We start from the raw sequence: 26107 nt of genomic DNA, 5'->3' as shown, positions 1-26107 counted from the left end.
TGGAATGCAGAGCCCTGTGGTTTGGGCCACCGAGCAGAGCAGCAGCCTCTGAGCCACAGCGGCTGCTCTCTGGGGGTACAGGTGGTGCTGGGACAGCAGGGAGTCAGTGTCCGCTCGGCGTAGCCTTGGGGTCTCACTTCGGCTCCACCAGGAATAAGCTTTGTGAGCCTGCTTCTTTTTCTTAAAAAAAAAAAAGTCTTAATATGATAAGTAATACCTATAATAAACATGTTTAAAAAATATGAAAATGCATATAAGCCAAAAAAAAAATTACAAGCCAGTGGTAAAGTTACCACCATTAAACTTTATTATACATCTTTTGAGGTGAACTTTTCTTTCTTTTATTTCATATACAGGGTGGAGCAAAGGTAGGTTTGCAGTTGTTCATATGGAAAATAATACATTAGTTAAATCGTAAAACAAGAACAGACTGTGCTTCATGTACTCACAACTGTAAACCTACTTTTGTCCCATCCTGTATAGTTATTTCATTAAAATAATGAAAGATACCATGCATTCATGCTGCTTTTCCATTAACCTAAAGTATATTTCAAGACATGGGAAAATGTTAATAATGTATCATCCTCTAACATAGCTGTGTGGTGGTGTTCCACTGGAAGGCCGTCCCAGTATTTAAAACCCTCCTCTATGGGGTGGGAAGTTGGGTAGAACCTCATTTCCAACCAAGAGCCTCGACTTCTTCCTCTTTAAAATGGGATCATAGTGCCCATGTCGCAAGGTGCCTGTACCGTACGTGGCCGCCCTCAGAAATGCTTCCTTCCTTTGCCGTTTCTGGCCACTGGCTCCTCTCGCGCAGGCTTTCTACCCTAGCAAGATGAACTTCCCCAAAGTAAATGCATCAGACTTCCCTGCGCCAGGATCTCAGTGGCAGGCGCCCAGGGCCAGCAGCTGGCATTGCCCTCCGCCAGGGGCTGAGCGCAGGCTGGGCCGCAGCAGACGCCGCGGAGCGGGCCGCTCCCTCCCGTCTGGGAAGGCGGTTCCTGCTCTGACAGGCCTTAGGGAACAGTGGAGATCACTGGGGTGTCTGGTTAGTGTCTGCACCACTGGTCAGGCTGGACGTGGGTGTCTCTGCTGAAGCTGCCATGGCCTCTAAGTGGGACACGTGGATCCCACGATTATTCGCCTCTGCTGTCCCCCACCAGGCCTGCCCCCTACCCCATCCCTGAATTAATTGGTGTGAGGTTTTCTTCACAGTGGACGGCAAGCAATAGCCATTCTAGGCATGGCACACTGTAAGCCTTGCGTCTCTGTCTTGTCTGAATCCAACTAAATAAAACATCCTGTTTCCCCTGCTCAGTCGAGATATGTAAACCAGATATAATTCCACCTGCCAAGGAGTCATCTCGCTGCCCAGAACTGTGGGTAAAGCAGGAGGGGTGTGCACAGCCTCCTAAGAGGTTTAATTTTGAGTATTCAGTTGTCATTAGAGCTGATAGAAGGCAGCTTTGTTTTGTTTTTGTTTCAACGGAAGTGTAAAACTGATGATAACACTAAGAGCGAGTAAATATTGTGGGCTTATCAGGTGTGGCTGTCTTGGGCCTCTGCTCTAAGCTTTCTTTGGATTTATCTCCAGTGAGGCAGGCGGTATAGGTCAGTGCCCGTGTGGTAGATGAGGAAACTGAAGTACATGGCTGATAAGAGACAGGGGTGGCATTTGAACTCGGGCAGGGACTCTGGAACTGTGTTCCCAGTGGCAGCCCTTGTGACAGGGTCAGGCAGGTGTTTGTGGAAAGGTCCCCCCCTCTGTCCTCTGTACTCAGCTTTGCTGTGAGTGCTGTGTTAAGGTAAGGCCGGGCTGTTTGCAGGGAATGATCTTCCGCATGACCTTTCTGGCTTGCTTAGTGAGCTGCTGACTGTCTCAGCTTTGAGAACAAGATAGGAAAGTTGCAAAAATCAGAGGACAGGAGTCCTGGGAGCCCCCCATGGTGGAGAATTAAGGCGGGGGGGTGGGGGACGCTGTCGCCATATTGATGGCGAATCACTACTAGCCTGGCTTCTGCGGGGGCAGGAGCAGCCCTGGGGAGAGCGGAGCACTGCGGAGCAACGGGAGCTGGGAGGAGACGTCCGAGCGCAGAGAAGCCGCATGCATGAACTTACATCAAAATCGGGGTGCCAGGCCAGAGCCGACACACACAGGAGGGGGGTATTTGCCCAGTGCAAGCATAAGTGAAATTAAAGTTAATTAAGCTCTTGTAGGAAGTATGAGGGTTTGCATATGGCTCCTGCTGTCTGTCTGGGGCTTTTCATTTTAAATGCCAGTGCCCTGGCCAGGTGGCTCCGTTGGTTGGAATATCGTCCCGTGCACCAAAGAGGTTGTGGATTCAGGCCCTGGTCAGGCATATACCTCGGTTGCGGGTTTGATCTCCAGACAGGGCGTGTATGGGAGGCAACCGATCGATGTTTCTCTCTTACATTGATGTTTCTCTCTCTCTGAACTCAATGAGCATATCCTCAGGTAAGTAGTAAAAAAAAAAAATGCCAGCACAAAAGCACATGCAGGTATATGTTTGGGATGCAGTCACATGGAGTTTTAACCATCCTGGGGGTTAGCCATGGGAAATTGTGTCCCTCGCGGGGCGAAGCCGCTGGCTTCCTGCCTGGGCCAGTTGTCTCCCCAGGGAGAGTTATTCACTCAACAAACATGTGGTTAACATTATCCTTAATAACATCAAAATTAAGAAGGTAAATTCAATTTGATAAGCATCCCTTCATTACCTAGCACCATGTATAATGTTTTAAAAACACCATGTATAATGTTTTAAAAAATCAAAATCCTTAGTAGACACTTCTGATTTATCCACCACATGGGATTATGGAACAGGCCGGGCTTCCTCTTCGGTGGGAGAAGGCAGGAGGTATGTACATGTGTGTAAACACTCCTGCAGACACGCCTGTTTTTACCAGTAAGCCTGTGACCTGGCAGGGCAGCAGGCAACACTGAGGGAAGTGGACATGTGACCTCTTCTCTCAGTGTCCTCCGTCCCATTGGAGTGGAGCAGCCTGGGAGACCCTCCCCTGCCAGAGCTGGCTGGTGAGTCGGGATGGGCTCCTTGGCCCCAGTCGGCCGTCCTCCTGCCCACGTGGACGTGGACGGCGCCCCCGCCTCCCCGCCCCGCCCCCGGCTCCTGCCCTCTCAAAGCACCAGCTGAGATGTGGGGATGGCAGGAGCAGTTCTGGGACCCGAGCCTTCACTGTCACCTCGAACTGCCACTTGGGGGTGTGTAGGTGGCTATGGCTGTCCCCCTCCCTGGAGGTGGCCCGTCCTTGCTGCCTGTAACCTCAGTGCGGAACGCTGGGTCACACCGGCGGTCCACACCGGCAGTGAATACCCGCGTAATGGAAAATTAAGAGCAAAGCGGCTGGCCCTGGCTGTGTGAAGGGAAGCGGACGCGTACAACTGTCCCTCTAAAACCACACTGGAGAGAGTCTTTTAGCTCAACCAGACACAGACAGCATTTGTCAGGTTACCAGGCAACTGTAAGCAACAAACACTTGTGAGTCTGGGAGGAAGGGGTGAACAAATCAGGCTTCTCCTAAATACCTTCATCCCTTTCCATAATAAGAGCCTGTCGCCATGTGCTCTCATGTCCTGGGCTATGTCAGCCTGAGTCTTGTATCACTTTCCACTGCAGCCATGCGCTCTGGGACCACGCTGCCCAAGGACTAGCGTGTGATCATTGGCAATTTATGCCCTCTGAGCCTCAGTTTGTCCATCTCTAAAGTGCGCACAATAGTAGCTCCAGTCTCTCTGAGGGCTAAACAAGACAAAGGTGGTCAGGTTCTTAGTATACAGCCTGACAGATACATGTGCTCAGCAAATACTGCCTGTGATTGTTCCCTATACTGTTAGTTTTCCAGCAAACTCCGCTTGGGGCAAACCCTTGACACCTCCCTTCAGAGACCCCAGAGAGATCTTCAAATGCACATGCTTTCCATACTGTCTCGGAGTCAGCCCTGGGACAGGGGCTGTGGAGTAGGAAGGGGCTGTCAGTCCAGCCGCGCGGCACCCGCTGCCTCAGTCCCTCTGTGCAGTTTGCCAGCTCTGGGTGTCCTGGTGTGTGTGCGCGGGGGCTCTTTCCTTGCCTGCTCCCCTCATGTCAGCAGAGATCCTGGGTGTGGAGCTGGTATGCACCACTCCTTCCCTCTGTGAGACCTATCCTCATTCTTTCTAAAGGCTGTTTCTTCCTCCTTTTGGTCAGCTCTGTATATTGTCCCCATCCCTGTCACTGAGTAACCTGGGGGAGGCAGTAGCGACTGGCGGGCCCTTCTTGCTGTGGCCAAGGTCAGTGCCCTTTGAGGCAGCTGCATTTTTTATATTCAGGGGAGGGTTTGGCATGTTGTGCCAGTTGATGTGCATCCATAGAAGGTCCCTTCCATCTTCCATTTAAACGTGGAAAGTTCTTAAGATTCCTCATGTTCTGGATGGACCTTGAGGCCATTGTGCTAAGTGAAGGAAGTCATTCAGAGAAAGACCATACAATATGATCTCACTTTTATGTGGAATCTAAAAACAAACAAACTCCTAGAAACAGAGAGTAGGTTGATGGTGGCCAGGGGTTGGGGGCCAGGGGCCGGGGGCGGGGGCCTGAGGGAAACGGGGAGATGTTGGTCAAAGGGTAAAACTTCCAGTGGTAGGATGAACACGTTCCAGGCACAGAATGTGCAGCATGCTGACTCTAGTTAACAATACTGTATAGTATACTTGGAGGTGGCTAAGAGACTAAGCAGGTCTTAAATGTTCTCCCCACAAAAAGGAAATGGTAATTATGTGAGGTGATGGGGGTGTTAACTAACCCAACTATGGTAATCATTTGCAGTATATAAGTGCATTAGATCATCGCATTGTACAGCTTAAATTTAGACAATGTTATATGTCAGTTATATTTCAATGAACTTAGGAAAAAAGATTCCTTGTGTTCTTTTTTTAAAAATAGCTGTTTTGAAGTATACTTCAAATACCATCCAGTTCACCTATGTAAGGTACAACAGTGCAGTGGCTTTGAGTATATTTACAGAGCTGTGCATCCATCAGCACAACATTAGAACATTTTCACTACTCCCCTTTTAAGCGGCACCCCTCAATTCCCCCACTCACCCCCAAAACCTAGGAAATGACCAATCTACTTTCTGTCTACAGACTTGTCTGGCCTGGATATTTTATAGAAATAGAATCAACTGTACACGTGGCCTTTTGTGTCTGGCTTCTTTCACTTGGCACATGGACTCAGGGCACACCCACATTGTAGCATGTGTCAGAATGTCATTCCTCGCCATGGCTGGATAATATTCTGTTACGTGAATACACTGTTTTGTTTATCCATTTGTCAGCTGGCAGTCATGGGGGTGGTTCTTTATGTTCTTCTTGCTCCCTTGAGTCCCAGCTCTCTCCCTGAGATTGCCTTTCCATTCCCAATTATTTTTTGAGGAGGAGAGACGTTTTTATTGTTTTTATATCAGCCCCAAATTACTTCTCGGTTTGCTTATGAATGCAGTTACCTGCTCAGGCATTATGTCCCGAGTATCATAATAAAACTCAAGGTTGGTACTTAAAAAAAATGATTCAGACCATACGGTTTCTTTTTCCTTCTGTGTAATTCTTTAGGCTCTAATAATTCACTCAGTTTCAATGCATGCTCAAGCAAAGAATAAAAAAGGTCTCCCCCCAGGGAGAGAAATATTAAAATACCTTAGAATTTTAGCAGAGGTACACACCAGGCAAGGATGCTTCCTTCTCTCCAGGAACTGACTCTGGGTCAGGTGGCACGTACTGGCACCCTCATTTAACCCTTCCCTGCTGGGAGCTGATTTCTCCCGGGCATATTGCCTACCCAGGCCTGGTGTGTCACCTACAGAGATGCTGCCAGTTAGACCCAGGTGGGACTTTTATGTTTCCCAAAGTTCTCTGATGGCTTCTAAGTGCCTTTCGGTTTCTCTACTGTTGAGTGTAGAATGAGGTCAGGCAGAATAAATGGGATTCGGTGGGTAAAATTGCAGCCCCAGGTGCCAGAATGATGCTGGAACAAATTGTTCAGCTTCCAGTCGAATGTGCCAGCAGCTGAGCTTCCCGTGTGTGGCACTGGATTTGCCAGGATTGGTGGTGTTGGGATTTCCGGTGCTGAATGGGGGCCTCATGTGTCACTCCCTTAGAGGCCTGCCCTGAGGAATTGCTTCTCGCAAATCTCAGTGGTTTGGTAAATACGCCCTTCCCTCCTGACTGCTAGCTAAATTCTCTTCTGGAACGTAGGCCCCAGTTAAGGTTGAAGGCTGCTTAGCATGCTGTAATGTAGTAAGAGAGAAGGCAGAAACATACACCACACTAGGATCATAAAAGGAACATCAAAATGTAAATGACTTTCGTCTCTGTTGTATCTTTGAAAGTTGCTAAGAGAGTAGATCTTAAAAGTTCTCATCACAAGGATAACAAATTTCATAACTCGGTGTAGTGGTGGATGTTACCTAGATTTATTGCGGTGATCATTTTGCAAAATACGCAGATAGCAAATCATTATGTTGTGTTCTTGGAATTCATATAATGTTATGTATCAGCTATAGCTCAATTAAAAAAAAGTTGTCTCTACTGAGAGGTTCTTTGATTCTCTCCCCCAAATTTGTGTGGGAATGTGAAAAACCTTAGGCTGTCCTGTGAGTGGAGCTTAGCGGTTCCTGGGCAGATTCCTCCCCCTCTCTCAGCGGATGTCATGAGGATGAAATCTCCAAGAGGGGTAGTGTGAGAGCAAAGGAGCTAGCCTGTGTCCAACGCCCGGGACAGAGTAGGCACTCAGTAGGAGCTCCTTCTCAAGCTCATTTCTCCCCTATGATTTTTTAAAAATCGTCATCCATACCCATGTTTTAGGAGGGACAGTTTATAAGGAAACCTACTGAGTCCTTTCCCACGGGATGGCGCCGCCAGCTCCTTGTGCTGCAGGGAAGACCGTCTTTGTCTCCCTTGAGCCCCTTGGACCCCACGAGCGTTGGAGAGCTATTTGCTGACATTCCGATTTAATAAACCTCAAACACCATATTCAGCCTTTAATATGAAGTCCATTCTCCCCAAGGGGCAGGAAAATTCTTGCAGTGATTATTGGTTTTCATTTCAACCCTCCTGTTTGAGGACCGGCGCCGTATACCAAAGAGCCAGAAGTGGATGCTAGCGACTTCAACCACTGGATGAGCACCGTAAATATCAAAGCAGACAGTTTGCTTTCCTCCAGTGCGTTTCTTGGCAGAAAATTAAAACAGGAAAAAATGGCTACATGATTTAAGAAAACATTGTGGTGTTTGGTGATAATAACTTACGCTTCTAGAACGCCGTCCAGCTTACAGCATACTTTCCCATTATTATTTCATTGAATTCTCACAAGTCCCAGAGGTAGGTGAGACAATACTGTATTATGGTGAAGGAAATGCTGTCTCTACCACTTACCTACCATGTGGCTGTGTGGGTTATTTAAGCCTTCTTAAGCTTACTGTCCTGAATTTAAAAATGGGAGTTTAATAATACCTTCCTCTCAGGATTGCTGTACAGATTATATGAGATAACACATGCACAGATGCCAGCTGCACAGTAAGTGCTTAATAAATAGCAGCTATCACAGTATTAGGTACAATAATAATGCCCACTGAACAGGTGAGGAAACTGAAAACTACAGTTTGCTGAAGATCACACCATTAGTAATCGGCAGAACCAGAAGGCCAGTCTAATTCTGCCCCCCGCTTTAGTCCTTTCTGCTACACTGTAGCCAAGACGTGTGACTCAGGAATGTTCTGGTGCCGCTGCCACCGGCACCGTCCCCATTCTATTGCAGCTCTTCCTTGCTTTCTCCGGTGCACTGATTTTTTCGATGTCTCCTTTTGTATTATCCACAGAACATCATCAAGAAGGTGATTGGGCAGAAGTTTGTGTACAAGTTTGTCTCTTTCCCGGAGATACTGAAAATGGACCCCCACGCCGTGGAGATCAGCCGGGAGAGCCTTTTGCTGCAGGACAGGGACTGCAAGGCGCCTCCCGAGGGCCGCGAGGCGCACAGACATGGCTTGTCAGCCCTCAAAGGCACGAGCCGCAACGAATACATCCACTCAGGCCTGTACTCGTCCTTCACCATTAATTCCCTGCAGAACCCACCGGAATCCTTCAAGGCCATCAAGACAGAGAAGCTGGAGGAACCACCGGAAGACAGCCCTCCTGTGGAAGAAGTCAGGACTGTCATCAGGTTTGTGACCAATAAGACCGACAAGCACGTCAGCAGGCCCGTGGTGTCCCTGCCCTCCACGTCTGAGGCCTTCCTGGCCTCCTCCGTCTCAGCCAAGATCTCCTCTTTAATGTTGCCAAACGCCGCCAGCATTTCGTCCGCCTCACCCTCCTCGTCTCGGTCGCCGTCCCTGTCTCCCAACTCGCCCCTCCCTTCTGAACACAGAAGCCTCTTCCTGGAGGCCGCCTGCCATGACTCGGATTCCCTAGAGCCCTTGAACCTGTCATCGGGCTCCAAGACCAGGTCTCCATCTCTTCCCCCAAAGGCCAAAAAACCCAAAGGCTTGGAAATCTCCGCACCTCCGCTGGTGCTCTCCGGCACTGACCTCGGCTCCATCGCCCTCAACAGCCCGGCCCTGCCCTCGGGCTCCCTCACCCCAGCCTTCTTCACCGCACAGGTAAGAGCCCACCCAGACTCGGGCTTCGGGGCCAGGAAGGAAGAGCTGCCTTGCCTTCCAGAGATCATCTGAGGGCCTTGTGTGGCAGAGTCCCTGTGTGAATGTGAAGGGAAGGTATTTTTCCACCCCCAGACCCAGGTATCCACAAGAGGAAAGGTGAGATATTGGCTACAGCGGGAAGCTTGGTTGGCTTCTGGCTTTTCGGGGCCTGAAGTGATGAAAAGATGGAACGTGCACACTGACCCTCAGAGCAGACCCAGCAATTTCCTAGGGAAGGTTGTGCGGGCCGAGTGACATTTTGGAAGGCATTTGGAAGGCATTTCCCATCCTCTCTGGGGGGAAAACTTGAGGAGTAGCCATTTGTTTTCTGTTAAATAAGGAAATAGAAGTTCACTGCTGCAGCCCTTGCTGTTGTCAGTGTGAAGCTGTGTGGTCCTATAGCCCCTAATAAGAAATAGTACTGAGGGACAGTAATGGCCCTACCAAACGTTGAGGAAGAGATTCTTCAGCCAGAGCAGCGCTCTGGCAGGAAACCCAGGTCCACGTCAGCAGGGAGAGGAAAGCAAACTCAGGGAACAAGAAAGTGTTCAGAGCTATTAACTCCAACAAGAAGCCAGCCTTTTTCTTTCTTTCTTTTTTTTTTATCCTCACCTGAGGACATTTTTTCGTTGCTTTTTTAGGGAGAAAGGAAGGGGGGGAGAGAGAGGGAGAGAAACATCGATGCAAGAGAGAAACATCGATTGGTTCCCTCTTGGATGCGCCCAACCGGGGACTGAACCCGCCACCCAGGCATGTGCCCTGATCTGACCGGGAACTGAACCCACGACTTGGGTATGTGCCCTGACCAGGAATCGAGCCTGAGACCTTTCGGTTCCTGGGGCGACGCTCCAACCAACTGAGCCACACCAGCCAGGGCGGCAGCCTTTTCCTTTAAATGTTACATTCAGATGCTCTTTCTTATCCAGCTGGCAATTACAGGGCAAAAACAAAGCACGTGCTCGGTAAACCCTGTTCTGCTTCCTCTGGAAAACTGGATGCATTTTGATGGCAGCGTTAAGCTCATTGGCTTCAGGGTCACAGACCTGGATTCGGTTCTTGGCTATTCCATTTGGTAGACTGCAACTGGCTGCTTGATCTCGGAGCCTGCTTCCACATCTGTGAAATGGATTATTGTGAGGATTAAATGGGGTGACCGCCACGGTAGGAGAGCTAGCTGCAGCTGGCAGGGCTTGTTGTCATGGAGCTTGTGGCTCCAGGTAGGGGGCATGCTTGACGTGGGTAGGAACAGTGTCTGTGCTGTCACCGTGACGTCCTTAGCAGCAGCGGCATATATATTGAGGTTTTCATGTATGCCCCGCACTAGTCTAGACACTGCATTTGTTGGTTATTTTTCAGCTCTGTGAAGTACATACTATCATTGCCCCATTTTTCCAGCTGACGTCAGTGAGGCACAGTGCAGCTAATAGGTGGTAGAAACGAATTTGAATCCAGTTCGTCTGCTCCAGAATCCGTGCTCCTAAGTAAAATGCTCTGGGCATTGATACTCGCTGGGGAAACGCCCAGTTGGCCTTGATTGTAAGTCTGCAAAGCAATTGAAAGCAGCTCTTGGCTGTTTTCCTCTCTGTGGCTTCTCCCAAGCCGGTGGCCCAGGGATTTGGTGTCAGCTCACGCGAACTGCCGGTGCCTAAGGACTGCCGAGTAAATGCTTCAGCACAGTAACACGAGAAGTGGGGCCAGGGTGGACGGGCTAAAGATCCCCTCCCCTGGCCAGCTTTGTGTTTACCCCTGCGAGGTTTAGCGAGGTTTCAAGCCAGGCCAAGGCCAACTCTGATTTCAGTATCTGCTTTCTCTGAGAGCCCGTTTCTCTGGCTCTGAGCACATGGAGACCGTTGCCAGCCTTGTAGTGGTGTTGGAGGAAATTGGCTCAGGCGAGCCCTGTGGTTTTGGGCCTGGACGCCCCGAATATAGGGTGGCTGCACTCAGTGGGACTAAGGGTGGTGTATGGCTGGGCTGAGGAGAGGAGGGACCCTGACGTGAGATGGGGACAGAGGGTGGACGCAAACGAATGGATGCAAATCTCAGGATGGGGAAGCAGAACCTTCTAGAATTGGCCTAAAAGCAGGGAGGGAAAAGCATAGGAAAGCCAGGTGAGCTGTGCCTTCGGCAGATGGGAGTGAATGGTCCTCGGCCAACCTGTAAGGGTTCACGCTGTGAAGTGTGAGTTAGTGGCGGGAGTCCCAGAAACGGGACAAGGGCTTCCGGAAGGAAGGAGGCACAGGGCAAGGTCCGGACCCGGGGCAGGAGAGGGGAAGCGGGGGCCGGGGCTGAGAGCGGGCCTTTGGGTGGCGGTGGGGCGTGAAGAAAGCGCACCGCGCAGTGCTCTGAACAGGTTCACAGGAGGCGCGGGCGGCCTGTGGGGAGGGCCTGCTCGCAGGACTTGAAGTGCCCTCACCTTCTAGCAGTGCCCGCTCTGCACCTGGCACAGGTGTGGGTGGCCAAGGGTGGCTGGCGCGGAGGGGGAGAAGCAGTGAGGGAGAAACCAGAGGGAGCAGAGAAAGGGCAGGACTCAGGCGGGCGGGCGCGGTGTTTACCCAGTGGTTTCTCTGAGACCAGACAGGACGGTCGTGCAGTTTCACCTAATGACAGTTTAGATCCAATATTATTTTGTATTAGTTTCAGTTGCACAGCATGTGACGAGACAGTCACACACTTCATGTGGTTTTACTTGACAAGCCTCACATCTCCGAGGATTTAGGGTAGGCCTGGAGTCAGTGTAGGATTTGGATCCCGGGATTCCATTACTTCAGGAACTGCTTTGTGTGCTCCAGGAACCGACCCACTCGTGGGTCTTCCTCCAGCATTGACTCTCGGAGGGGCCGCCATACTGCGGATGGACGTCTGCGGGCGGTGTTCCTGAAATCGCCCCCAGGGGACAGGAGCGAGACTTCCCCTTGCTCCCACTCTGCTCTGGGGGCCCCCCCTCCACCTGCAGGGCGCTTGCAGCTTTCCTCCCACAGGCTGCCCCAGCTCCGGTTTCCCTCCCAGCCTCGCACCTGTGTCACAGAAACGCTGCTCCCTTCTGAGGTGCGCGGCGTGACACTGTTGGCACATAAGCATCTGGTTCCCCATGGGAACCTCCTATAAACTTTTCCCAGCAGCTGGCCTTGGAAGAGGTGAACGCTGTGCTGGAATAACTTGATACCCTGAAAATGAAATTCCCAAGAATTTAGTTTATTCCAAGAACTACTTATTTATATTTTACTTATTTATTGTAAGAATAATTCCGTCACTTTTCAGCTAGAAACATGGGAGGAACAAGGGTAGGATGAGGAGAGTCTTGGCGTGACCGGGGTCTTGTGGTTGCAGTGCCCTCTGGGGACCTTATTAAATCACATACCTCATATAAGTCCACATTCAGATTTGAAATTTCATCTACGAAATGACGCGCATGAAAATCATCAGCCACTCCCATCGAAAATACTTGGGGTGCATCTGCTGGGCCCTGGACGATGTGCACTTGAGAAGGCTCTTGTTTGTGAGTGTTTAGGGAACCAGATGACTAATGTAGACAGACATGATGATCGTCCAAGGCCCCCCAGGCGTGGACAGTGAGGCACTGAAAAGTGGAAATACAAAAGCCGGCTGCGTACCGAGCAGAGAGAAAGTTGGAGCTCAGCTGCCAAGGGTAATAACTGCCAGACTAGCGAGGTCATCCCTGGACTGTAGCGGGAAGAGTATGCGTGTTCTCTCCGGTGGCATGAGCTGCAGAAAATGAGACGGAGGAGAGACCAGGATGCGAAACCCTCCTGGTTCCCGGCCAGGTGCCGTGGAAGCCCTAATGGTGCCGGCTGGACCTTCCGATCCTCTGTATCTTCTGCACCTTGTGTCGTCTGTCCCTCTTCCCTCCCTTTGTCTCTTCCATCCGCTCTCTCCCTTCTCATCTTTTAACAAAGTTGGTTCAGAATCAGAGGCTTTGTGCCAAGACCTGTGTTCACCTCACGTGTCATGTTTAAGACGCTCAGCTCAGGTAAGTGCGGCAGCGGAGCATGAACTCACCATCAGAGTCTGAGCAAGCGTGCCCCAGGCTGCTCTCCTAGCAGGAGCCTTGGATTAGCACTAATGGCGTGGGGACAGTTCACTGAGGACCGAAATGCTGAAACCTTCCTGCATTTCCTGGTGGAGGGAACAACTTTCAGCCAAACTCCTAAAGTGGGAGTTGAGGAAAATGGACATGTGCATTGAAGAGCAATCAGGGTATATTGTCTCCTACCCCAGCTCCAGGGTGGTTCCTATCTTATTGTCTCTCCTGCCATTATCACAGGAGATACAAAGTGTGCTTTTTCCTGCATCGCACTCTCCCTAACACTTCCCTGCTCTGCCTGCAGCTTTCTCCACACTGACCCTTCAGTGACGAGGCTGTCCTATTAGGAGCTTTGCATTGGAAGATGTCACTGGCAGTTTTGCATGACTTGACACTCCCTGTTGCAGGTTCTTGCTTCTCCCAGCTCTGGGCACCCTCTTTCCACCCTGGGACCTATCTCTTCCTCCTCCTTTTCCTTTGCATTTGATCCTTCGTGGTTCTCCAGCCTCTTCCCTACTCCCAGCCTTATTCCTTTGTTTCTCTACCCACTTATCATACCCGCCCTAGACCCTTACAGAATTCTCTATTTTGTCCCCCTTAAGATCAGCACATTCAGTACGACACACACTTCTGTGTGATTCTGCTTCTCCTTTAAAGGCCTTAAAAACCACATGTTTTATTTGAATTATGACAACTTTAGGAGTTTCCAGGGATTTGTTGTCACCTTTCACTTGTGGATTATTTTTTAACCCCCAAGTGTCATTGTCATGGATTCTGTTGGCATCTGTGGGAGATTAAGATTAGAGATGCTTGTTGGTACAACAAACTGTTGAATGGACATCCCGATATCCTCTCCTTTATGACTTCAGAGTACCTCAAATCGCCAAATCAAGGAACCTGCAAGAGCTCTTGTTGCGCAGCTCAAGAGTACCTGCATATCCCTTTTAGTCAGCCAGCTAAGGAATCGTTACTATTTGTTAACTCATTTGGGAAATAACTGTTGAATAACTATCCCGCCGCCCCCCCCCCCCCTGCTTTTTGCTAGACACCTGGGGATACAAGTGAGCGAGAGAGACACAGTTCCTGCTCTCAGGAGCTTACAGCTGCTACTCAGTAGGTAAAGAATACGGGGCAGTGCAGAAGTTAGGGTGGTGGTATAGCGGACCCAACAACTGGCTGAGGAATTTAGTCTTGTTTTGATGGGAAATTAACAGCTGCTGGAGGTGTAGGTCAAGGCAAACAAAAATTCCTATTAGACTCTATTAACAAATAATTATTGAGCATTATTTGAAGCATAGAAAGGACACCAAAAGCGTAAGTACCTATTTTCATGAAGATGGGAGCTCGCCGTGACAACAAGGTAAACACACAGACAAGACAGAGCCTGTCTGGGTCAAACACACAGTAAGAGAAGCAGCTTGGGAATAGCGGGGGAAGGATCATTTAGTCCAATTCAGCAAACGTGAGCTGAGCACTCCGTGTTGGCTGCTATGCTTGGAGAGCTGGAGATACAAATGTGAATTAGGCCATCCCTGATAGGGGTAACTTACCTTAAGTTGTTGGGCAAACGAGCGTCCCAGAGGTGGTACAGAAGGAATACGTAGGCAAAAAGGAATACTGAGGAGGAAGGTATTAACTCTGCTGGGGAGGGGGAAGGATGCCGAGAGCGCTTCGTGGCCGGGGCGAACACACTTGGGCAGGGTGCTGAGGGATCGTAGCAACTTATCTGGCAGATGAGGTGCAGAGGGCATTGTGGGCAGAGGAAGAGTTTGAGCCAAGGCAGAATGGTGTGAAACGGCTTAGTACAGTAGTTTAGGAAGCGAGGGAAGATAAATTCTAAAGACGAAGGAATGGGTAGGAGATGGGCTATGAGTGGCATAGTCCAAATTGTGTTTTAGAAATCGTCCTGATGGCACAGATTGGGCGGAAGTGAGGCTGGAACCAGTTAGGATACTATTACAATATTCCAGGTGAGAGACAGTGATGAGGATCTAAGGCTCTGACAGTGGGATGGGGCCAAAGGTGATGGATCTGAGAGACACAAAGGGAATGCCAGCAACAGGACTTTGTGACCGGGTGTGGAGGTGGAAGGGGAGAAACTGAAGTTGAGTCTGAGGAGTGTGGGAGGAAGAATTAAATTCAAAGGGCAAGGTTACAGGCTCACCTTGGGCCATGTTGAGTCAGGTGGAAACATCCTGCTGCAACTGGAGTTAAGGAGAGAGTGTGAGACTAGAGATATGTTAGGGAATCTTCAGTGTGGAAGGTGTGGTTAAAACCATGGAAGCAGATGAGTTCACCTGTGCAGTGGTGGCTCTAGCCCAGGGAGCTGTGGGCTGGGTGGTCAGGGAAGTTCTGGAATGAATTCTGCTCAAGAACTGGTCGGTCGAGATTCTGTGGTTCTTTATGTCTGTTAGATAAGTTCAGGACATACCAAGCAAAGTAGGAGGGCTCATAGGAGGAAATTAGGGAGTGTCTGAAACCAGGTTATGGCAGAACCCAGAGCTGCGGCTAAGGAGGTTGTACTTATGCACCAGGAGATAAGAGGAATGAGCTCAAGGAAGGATCCACAGATCCTGCCCAGAGATTGTGGCAAGGGGAAGGCATTTTGCACCTTGGTGACTAGGATGCAGGGTTGGGTTGCATCTCTGGCACATGACACATACTATGTACAGGATTTCTTGGGTGGATAGATAAATGGTGGCACTTTGATAGAAATGGAGGAGTCATAAGAAACACTAGATTTGGAAAGAAGGCGGTAAATTCCAGTTTGAACACGTGGGGCATTCCAAGTGGAGATGTCCAACAGGTGAGAAGCGAGGGCACATGCCTAGAGTTACAGATCCCTTCAGCTCATCAAGTATTTAGAAGCTGTGTACTACAGGTGGAACAAAGATGAGCAAGGTACAATATCTTAAAGGTTACAGAAAGAGGCATAATAAAATATGCAAATTATTACCCCATACCATGAGGCAGAACATGCTTCAAAGAGGTGGTTATAAAGTGTTACAAGAATTCAGAAAAAGCAGTGGCATCTGGTTGAAGAGAGAGCAGGACAGTCCCCTTTGAGGTGGTGGCACTTTGATGGGCACAGGGAGGCAGGGGTAGGGAGGAGGAGGAGGTCAGAGGGCACCCTGGTGTGTGGCATGCCTGGACACCAGCACAACAGGTTTTAGTCCAGACATGTGCGCTTTTTAGGAGACTCACTATTAAATGGAAGAGCTAAGCGGGAAGGATGGATGAAAATGAGATCCTGGCAGGAGGAAAATGAGATCCTTGAAAGTGAACACCGGTTGCCATTGGGCCTTAGGGCATCGGCCTGGCAGCTGACAGGGTTGGGAACTCCTTGCCGTTGAAAAGGCGCGTGGGAGAGGAAGCAGGCATTTGGCAGTGGTTTCTTTCATCAGCCTCCAGCCCTTAGGCTCAGCCCTCCCTGCCTGATTCCAGGAGCTGTGGGGAGATGCTCTGAAAGCTCACACGGAACTTGAGATAACCCAGGGCAGGCTTTATAAAAACTTTCCTTAAAAGAGACACCAGATAGTTCTTTCTTTAAGGCCACAGCATCTTCAGGGGGATCAGCAATGGGAGGGAGAGAAGTGGATGAAGTCACTTCACGATATTCATTTGCATGTATTATGAAAGGCATTTCAGACATGAAGCATGAGAAACAGAGGGCTACTGTCTTCTGAATACATCTGTATCCCTTAGAAAAACATATGTGCTAACATCTCAAATCCAGACATGGGTACTAATTTTAGACTGTGAAAATATAAATGCTACACTCTGTACATAGCTCGAAGGATTCAAAAAGAATGGGTGTGTATTTATGGCCATGGATGAGAGAAAGCTAGCTAGGTTTTGTAGTTTAGAAGACTCACTATGTCTTCAGAGCTTTGAGGTCTCCACTGGTGGCTAAACAAGGAAGCACTGAACACAGTGGTTATTAAACGTTAATGTGGCATGCTGTGGGTGGGACTGGACTCCAGAGCAACATGCAAATATTAGATCTCAGATCACCTGAGCCCGTGGACTTGAGCCTTACCGGACTGAGAGGAGCCGCCGAGTACCAGCTGACGAGACTGGCTGGTCTATTGCAGAGCATTAAGTACTTTTCTACGTGCAGTTGAGAGTTGCTCCCATGAGTAGATGAATACATTTAGTGTGTCAGGCAGACTTCTAATTAATTACTAACGATAACTGTCTTGAACACTTTGTTGAGCATTTGCTGTGCCAGGTACATATTAAGAGCTTTACATGGGTCATCTTACTTCGTCTTCCCAGCAATCTTATAATGTAGGCATTTTCCTCCCCACTTTGTAGAGTAGGAAATTGAGGCATTGAGCAGTTACCTAGCTAAGAAGCAGTGGTTCTGAAACCTGGCAGAGCCCATGCTGAACTGTTAAGTCTTTCTTTTTTTTTTTTTTAATTTTATTTATTTATTTTTAGAGGAGGGAAGGGAAAGAGAGGGAGAGAAACATCGATCGGTTGCCTCTGTTACGTGCCCTAACTGGGCACTGAACCCGCAAGCCAGGCACGTGCCCTGACCGGGAATCAAACTGGTCACGTGTTCCTTTGTGGGACAACACCCATCTGAGCCACACCAGTCAGGGCAGAGCCATTAAGTCTTTAACCATTAAGGCCAGGGCACACTTGAGAAATTGCCTTGGATTAGAGCAAAAGGGAAGCTTATCCCAAACAGGTATTTATCTTAGTAACTTTATAGGTCATTCAGTATGTAGAAAATACTGTGTAACCAAAGATGCAAATAATTTGGTATAAATTAGTTTACCTTTCAGCAGCTTCACAGTTTGAGGACCTTGGGATGTTTGTCTCCATTCCACTGAACAGAGCAGAACGTTCAACTTCTGTTTAAGCCAAATGCTCTTCAATAATTCAACAAAGCTGCTTAGGTCAATTCTAGGGAAAAATAACACTTTAGCATCCAGCATGAAACAATCTGAAATGTGGTTCTCCTTATACAAAGCACCTACTGACCACAAAGCCACTGAGGAGCTCCTTCTAGTCAGCAAAGGGGCAAAAGCACCCTGGGCAATGGAGGGTGCCTTTGCTGAAGCCATGCAGACTCACCAGCTGGGGCTGGCCGTTCCTTCTGCCCGCCAGCAGGCTTGCGGGCCAGGACTCCTGCTGAGTGTGTGCAAGCAAATGCAGTCCTTGGCATTCTCCCGGGAAACCCAGAGTGTTGGCTTTACACCCAACCTGACAAGAAAGGATTTGTTTTTCCCCCTTCAAACCATTGCCAGGGAGATGAATTCTCATCAGCCCCACATCCGGAGTGAAATCTGGAAAACCTAGTTCAGTGCTTTTGAAGAAGCTGCTACAGGGTATTTTAGCAGCAAATCCTAAAGTATTAAAGGGCCATTGAGAGGGGAAAATGAAGCTTGGGAGGCTCTTTTAAAAATATGTTTGTGGTGGTAACCCAAGTAATGGATGTCCACTGTAGAAAACTAAGAAAATATAGACAACAAAAAACAAAGCCCTGTAATGGGACCCTGTTTTGTGGCACACTAAATCTTGTTTCGTCTAAGGGGGAGGGATAAGTTGAGGAAAACATCAGGACAAAGGTTGCTACAATGGAAAAAGTTTTCTTCTAGAATGTTTAAGGGGAGATAACTGTCTATACCCCTCTCCTCTTAAAAATTGCTAATTAGCATTAAAGAAAATTAAACAGTGCACAGCCTTGCAGAAAGTGTCAGATTTTCTGAAGATGGTGAGGCTTGTTCCTTGGTTCAGGGGCGGTGTACCTAGCCTCACCGCTACTCATTGCCGGAGTCAGGCGGTACCTACATCAAAAACTGTCTGTGTGCTTTCTTTGCTAGACACCAAATGGATTGCTTCTGACCCCGAGTCCACTGCTATCCAGCATACATTTCTGGAGCAGCCTTAGTCCAGTTGCTCCACTGAGTCCTGCCCGGCTGCAAGGGCCAAACACGCTGTTCCAGGTGAGCATTCGGAAACGAACTTCTAAACAATGAGCTTCTAAGGGACATGTTCCCCAGTGAGGTCTGCAAAGGTAACAGTGAGTTCTGCCCAAAGGTTTGGGTAAAATGTTAGGTTTCCGAAGGGACTTTATGTTAATGGGGCTGCACACAAAAGGCAGCCTTCCAAGTCGGGCATTTTCACTGGGGCGAAAATGGAGTACTCACAGCAGATACCCACAAAGAGAACAATTCCTTCTTGAAGTGTTCTGGAGTTTTCATTAAGTACGAAAACTGGATATTTATTAGGGAAAAGGCAATACTTTAAAAATCGTATTTTATAAAAAATCTCAGACTTAAAAGTATTAATTAGTCAACAGCAACATGACTGAAAATGAAAAATAGTGAACAGTCTTTCCTTATTAGAGTAGAAAAGTTATCTGTATAATTCTATGATACATAATCAGGTTCTCCTTGTTTCCATAATAAAAAAGGGATACGCAGGGCATTTGTTTAAAAACTAAGTCTTAGCAACTTTATCGTGCAGCACTCCCTGTGCTAGGTAAGCACATTCATTATTCATTCACACATGAGGGCCTTGCAGTAGCATCAGTTGCTAGTGGGTAGAAATCACTATTTCCTTTCTGACTTGTACTCACTGACCAAGACATTACTGTTTGAACATGTGTGGAGGACAGAAAGGATCCTAGGAACAGGAATAAAGCAAAGCTGGATCAACTGCCAGCCCCCTCTTCACCTGTTTTAAGTCTAGTCTCATCTGTCTCACGCATCCTGTATCCCACACCTGCCCCGCAGTGCGGCTCACACCACAGGAGTGGTAGTTCTTTTGATGCTGTTGCATTGAGCACTTACCACTTTGTATTATAATGGCCTGTTCCACCTGGCGATCTCCCCCACTCGACTGTGGGCCCTCAAGAGGCCAGGCTGCGTCTCGTTCACTGCGGTGTGCCATGGCATCTAGCACATTGCTTGGTACACCAGTGGTGCTCAGTCATTACCACTGACTGACTCAATGAATGGATGCTTAAGAATTTGTCAAGAAATGTCCAAGAAAGTAAGGGTTAAAAAGTTCAGGTCTCCATGCTTTTTTGAGTTGGTCACTTTGCTTGTCAGGGTTTATATTTATACCTCTACTGTGCAAAGAGCTGTACGTGGTGGGATTTAGGATCTTGTTTGAAGAAGGGTGGGGCTAAGGAGGTTTTGATTGCTATCTTGCTTCTGTGGTTTCCCAGTAGGGTGGAGGCAGGATGTCATGATGTCACTGTATTCCTGCAGTAATCAGGTTTCTCTTCCTGGCCCTCTTCCCATCACAAGAAATTGGAGCTATGGTCGCGCACAATCAACACGTTGATTGCTAACCGTTATAACTCAGCAGGGAAACGAAAAACTAGAAAAAGCAAGCAAAAAGCAGTGAGCAAATGTAGTTTAAGTAAGATTTTAGATCTGTAATCTTTTGATGGAGAGCTGGAAGACCTTATTTCCTGAAGTCTCCAGGTTGGAGCAGCGGTATTCCAGTATTACGGCTCCTGAGTAGAGCAGGAGTTGCATCCTGTGTAGGTGCAGCCCCGTGGCAGTAGGGGCTGCGCTACTACTCTAATCCTAGACTCTAACATAGGGGCCAGTAGATACTTGAGAATAATGAATGGACAGTCACTGCCCTCCTTACTGGAAATTCTGCCTGCCACCTGATTGGTGCAGGGCTTGGTGACCTCCCAAGGAAGCGTTGGAGAACTATTACTTGGGAGTTCCTTGGCTTATGTTGCCTTAGATACTAAACCTTTTCCAGCCCGTTACTCCTCCTGGTAACAGTGGTTCAAGTCCACAGTGATTCTGTGCATTACCATGCTATCCAGAGCTCTGGGGGTTGGGAGATGTATATATCCTCTTCAGTCACGACTGTAAACGAGTGATTCTCAAAGTTAGCATGCAACAGAATCGGCTGGAAGGTGTGTTAAAATAGATTGCTGGGCCGCGCCCCAGAGTTTGAGATTCAGGTCTGGGATGGGGCCAGATGACAACATTCTTTTAAGTTCCTTGAGATATTGCTGCTCCAGGAACCATACTTTGAGAACCACTGCAGACCAGTCATTCCCAATTTACATTTAGAATTCTGCAGAAGAAAGTGCTGCATTTAAGGGCAACCTGCTCAGAATTTTAATTTTGCAAAATGGGCCCCTCCTCTCCCCAGGAGCCATTCAAAATACACTGGTGGGCAAAAGTAGGTTTACAGTTGTGAATACAGGAGTTTTTTCTTGTATTATTTATTAAATGTTGTATTATTTCCCAAACTGTATAAATCTACTTTTGCCTACCCCTGTACAACCCTAAAATACACCAGCCATGTTTGGATAGCTAACAGGGCCTTGGACCGTCTTTTTGACTGGGGTCCATGAGACTAAGGGAAAACCTTTTCAAATATTACTCTTCCTATAATAAGAGCAGTTGAGTATGTATGGTTAAAGTTGAAATTAGTTTTGAAAATGGTAAATAATAAAACATAGTAAGAGGAGTGACTTTTTTTAAAGATTTTTTTTTTTTTTGAGAGAGAGGGGAAGGGAGGGAGGGAAACACCAATGTGTGGTTGCCTCCTGCCCTCTTCTGGGGACCTGACCCACAAGCCAGTCCTGTGCCTTGACTAGGAATCGAACTGGCGGCCCTTTGGTTCGTAGGCTGGCACTCAGTCCACACTGAGCCACACTAGCCAGGGTGGAATAACTTTTTTTTTTTTTTTCTTTGAGAATTTTTATAGGAGTTTGAGCCAAACTGATGCCATATGCTGGGGAGCAAGGTCTCAAATGCTCCCTCTACTTTCTGATTTTTAAAACTAGGTATTTCAAATGATGGGTTTATACAATTCCGATGAGTATCATAGTGACCCTTGTTAATAAAAATAATTGCTTTAAAAGTTAACAAACTTCTTCCACATGCGCTATAAATATGTTGGAGGAAGGAAAACAAAAACCAGAATGTTTATCAAGGGTGTCCAACCCACGCCCCAGGATGGTTGTGAATGTGGCCCAGCACAAAATCATAAATTTACTTAAAACCTTTTTATTGCGCATCAGTTTTTGTTAGTGTTTGTGTATTTAATGTGTGGCCCATAGATGCCAAAAGGTTGGACACACCTTGATGCTGGTAAATTTCCTGTTGTGATGATTCAGAAAAGTAGATCAGAATCCTTAGAGTAACAGTTGACAGAGCTGGTAAGTTTTTGCACAGAAAGTCCTCTGATAGAATTTAGCAGGTACTGAAGAATTTAAGGGAAGGAGAGAGGATATTTCCCTTTCTGGGAAGAGGCATGCTTTGTAATGGAGACATGTTTTAGAGAGAGATGACAAAGACATATTGTGTTAAATCTAAAAATACAACTTTGATTTACAAATAAAGTGAGGTCCATTTCAAATGGAGAGTTTGGCATTTTGTCTATAGAATGTCTGTTCCATTTTTCAAACAGATTTTGATCAAATTTGGAATAAGCCTAGTAAGTACATATACATCTTGAAACAAGGTGGGACTAATTTTCAATTGAGAATGTTTTCAATAATTTTTAATTCAACAAATCTAACCCAGCAAATGTTTGTAAGGCTCTGAGGCAGAGAGTTAGAGGTTATATTACTATGTGAATAATAGATGGTTAAACAGAATACTGTAAGCACCCAGCAATAATAGCTCTTTCCAGCTGGGGTCTGGACCAAAGCTCCAAGGAAATGGCACCTGAGCTAAGAAGGGACAGGATTTTACCAAAGAGTAAAAAGCACATTCTAGATTAACAGAGCAGCATGGTATAAATAGGAAAGTATGCAGTCTGTTTAGGAAGGTACTGGGGAGTCACACTGGAAAAGCAGGTGTGGGACTTGAGTAGTATGCTCCAGTTCCCACCTTAATGTCTTCAGTGATAACTGGGGGCTTTTAAAGCTGGAGAGCATGACAATATCTGTTTTAGAAAGATATCACTGATATTAGTGTGGAGGAAGACAGCTTTAAGAGAAAGCAGAAAGAGTAAGGGGAAGATGTGAGGAAATTTACACTATCTTCAGTATTCCAAATACTGAGGGAAGAATCACCTTTTAGATGAGAACAGTGGAAACAGGAATATATTTAGGAGATATTCTAGATATAAAATTGAGAGGAAGACTTTTAGTTGGGTTTGAAAAGTAGGCAATATAAATTAGGAAGAGGCAAAAAATCACTGAAGGATTAAAAGACTGGAAGTGCAATTACTAACAGTAGTTAAATTTACTGTATGCCAGACATTGTCCTAAGCACTTTTTGTGGTTTCTCATTTAATACTCAAAATAGTTCTATTTGAATAAAGAAACTAAGGTCCAGAGATGTTGCTTCAGCTTACCCAGCTCACACATTAGTTAATACGTGGCAGAGCTCTGATTCAAGTTTAGGGTTGGGCTACTCTTAGCCACCACTCTCACTGACTTGAAGAGCGAGTTTTGTCCGGGAGAAGCACCGGTAGGTATAGGTTCATCTAACTACCAACAGGCCATGATTGCTGAGTCCAGTATAGGAGAAAAGGCAGACTGAGGACAAGTTTGGGGAATGTTGCAAGTTTAAGAAAAGGGACTGGGGGAGGGGGGTGTTTAGTCAATAAAGATGACCATGAAACACGCCAGAAAAGCCAGGCTAACCGAGAGAAACTGTGGCAATTGAGTGTAGAGAGATAAAGAACAAAGGACAGAAATCACTGACATTTTTAAGAGGCCAAACCAAAAGTTAATTTTGGGGGGGGTTTAAGTGTTCAAGCACACTTGTCTCCGTTTTCCACCCCGCCCCGCCCCACTCCTCCCCACCTCCCACCCTCGAACCCACCCTTTTGGCTTTGTCCATGTGTCCTTCCCCCACCCCCCGCCCCCATTACTTCAGTTTCTTCTTTATTTCAGTGTCTCTGGTTATATTTTTGTTTGTTTTGTTGGTTAGGTTCCACTCATACGGTATTTGTCTTTCACTGCCTCAAGAGCCGGTTCTTTTGAAAACAAGTAAGATGGACAAAACCAAAATGAGAGACAAAATGAGGAGATGCAAATAAACTAAGAGTAAAAAATCAAAACCTGCTCTTCTTCCAGTGTTCACTCTGAGTCAGCAATTTTACTGGTTGTGCTGCAAGAATTTGGAAAACATGCAATACCTGACTATTTAGTTAAGGGCACTGACCTCTTTTCCCTTAGGTTGCCAATAAAAAACTGACAAGAGCCAACATAGCAATAGCTGTTCAGTGTGAATGAATCAAAATTGTACCTATTTTTTGTCAGAGCAGCAAAAAATATATTTTTTGATGTGCTTCAGAATTTTAGTAATTAGTTTTGTGTGCCATGAGATGAAAAAGGGTGAAAATCACTGCCCCAAATCAATGGCATTAGTAGCTAGGAGCTCAGACTTGCAAGTACATTTTATAACCCAGTTGAAATGGGTAAAATTCTGTAAAAAAAAATTAAAATTCTCACGTGTCAGAAAACAAAAACCTAGAATATGCTAGTAACCATTAATGAAACTGAAACAGTAATTACAGAGCACTCCCCTCCCCAAGCCCTGCCAAAAATAAATTAGGTGGTTTGGCACAGAAAGTGCCGTTTAAAACTTGGCTTTACTGCTTATTAGCTATGACCCTTAACCAATCCTGAACTTATTTGAACTCTTGTTTTGCCACCCTGTAAAATGAGGAAAACCAAACTTACCTTACAGCCTCTAGATACCAAATGAAGTGACAACCATTGATAAACTGTAAGGCTCTAGACCATACCAGTTACGTGAAATAGCTTGAAAATTACCTGTTTTCTCCTTTTACAAATATTTGTTGTACTTACAACATGTGCCAGGCTTTTAGTTTGATATTTAGTGTTTAAGTGAAGTTTCATATTTAATTTCCACTGAGAGCCCAGGAGATCATTCTGACACATACCATTCTAGACAATGAAAATCTAGTTGAGGCCTTACTTATTCTTGCTCCCTGGGGAGTATAGCTGTTGTACTTCCTTTGGACCTGAAAGTCATCAAAGCATATGTCATATTTATCGTTGTCACCAACGAGAAATTAACATTATTCTTTAAATTTTGGAATGTATGGTGACCTCTCTGTGAAGTTTGGTATTATCATTTTAATTAATTTCTCAGCCCTAAGTAAAGATGTTCTTGCTTTCTTACTCTTTTAAGATAAAAACATTCCTCATTTTTAACAGTTACTGGGAAGCCTCTTTGTATAGTACTCTGGAAAATGGATGGCCAATTTCAAAATACAGTATTAAAAATTACTGGTTTACATGTAAAGAGTCAGTTAATTTCCCTTTCCTAATATCAAAACAAATCAGCATTCTACATAGCTTGGAATCTTTTAAAAAAAAAAATAGTGTTAGAATATACTTTAGCAATATATACATTTTTTTCCCTAGTAGCCTCGGCATATAAAATAATATGTTTTCTGGGCCTTATCCTCTGTTTGCTGTACCTAATCCTGACGTCACTGAGTCTTCCGATTACTCATTCTGTAAAATAATTTGCCACTTACCTGTATCACAGGGGTGATGACGAAACTGATCCACTGTGGTCTGTCTAGGAATGTAAAGAACTCAAGTGCTTCCCAACAGATTTGCAATAATTATTTTAAAAATCTTTTGTCCCCTACAGTTCCCAACACTGCTTAATGGCCATATGCCAGTGCCAGTCCCCAGTCTGGACAGAGCTGCTTCTCCAGTACTGCTTTCTTCGAACTCTCAGAAATCCTGATGACATCTGGCTACAGCTAAAGACTTATTAACTGATGAAATAAATTTGTCCCCATGGGCTAGTTTACCTGTGTCATGAGAAGGACTTTGTGAAACCCTCTGTTAATTTGGTTTGCACTTTTCATAACATGGATGGTTTAGATATATGTTAGCATTTTAAAAACTTTTTTATATTCAAGTATATATGAAAATCTGTTTTGCATTAAGCGAATTTTAATGTTTTTGTTTTTATATCCTCTTAGCTGTTAAGTGTTGAACACTGTTGACAGTGAAGAACTTTTCTTAATGGTTTTCAGTGTAACTAATTAAGGATGTGAAGCTTTTTTCTCTTTAATTCTGCATATGCTGAACTGTGCTTATATACACCATAACCAGCTGTGCCTTCCTTTGCATTTAGTTTTATGTAAATGATTTATATATTTTTAGTATTCAGAAAATGTTTGAAAGACAAAAATTAGTATAAACCGCTCTCTAGTAGAACTTCATTATTTTTCACAAGTAGGCAATATGAAAGCATATCATATTATTTTTTCTTTTTTGCTTTCAATTATAAAAATTGCCTTAGAACCTTTTTTGAACTGAAATTCAATAAATGTAATGTCCAAGTAATGTTTTTATAAGAAACTAAGCCATATTTAGACAATAAACATTCATAAAAGAAAATGTTCGAAAGTGCA

The 26107-nt window shown here is 46.3% G+C and overlaps 1 protein-coding gene across 2 annotated transcripts in view; it reads left to right on the top strand.

Moving 5' to 3' along the window:
* Positions 1–25723, top strand: part of ELK3 (ETS transcription factor ELK3) — a 65657-nt gene extending 39934 nt beyond the window's left edge. Inside the window, exons 3-5 of one of the 2 annotated variants that reach the window (XM_054574675.1) lie at positions 7888–8667; positions 18583–18705; positions 25333–25723. In XM_054574675.1, the coding sequence (XP_054430650.1) occupies positions 7888–8667; positions 18583–18705; positions 25333–25431 (1002 nt within the window). In that variant the 3' untranslated portion in view covers positions 25432–25723. The remainder of the gene's footprint in view (positions 1–7887; positions 8668–18582; positions 18706–25332) is intronic. The other variant, XM_054574676.1, reaches the window with a different exon arrangement.
* The last annotated feature ends 384 nt before the right edge of the window (positions 25724–26107 follow it).

This window comes from Pteronotus mesoamericanus, unplaced genomic scaffold (assembly GCF_021234165.1).
Source record: "Pteronotus mesoamericanus isolate MK-2021 breed Mesoamerican mustached bat unplaced genomic scaffold, CSHL_Meso_final contig_263, whole genome shotgun sequence".
NCBI lineage: Eukaryota > Metazoa > Chordata > Mammalia > Chiroptera > Mormoopidae > Pteronotus > Pteronotus mesoamericanus.
This window is presented reverse-complemented; position numbering and strand designations above follow the sequence as displayed.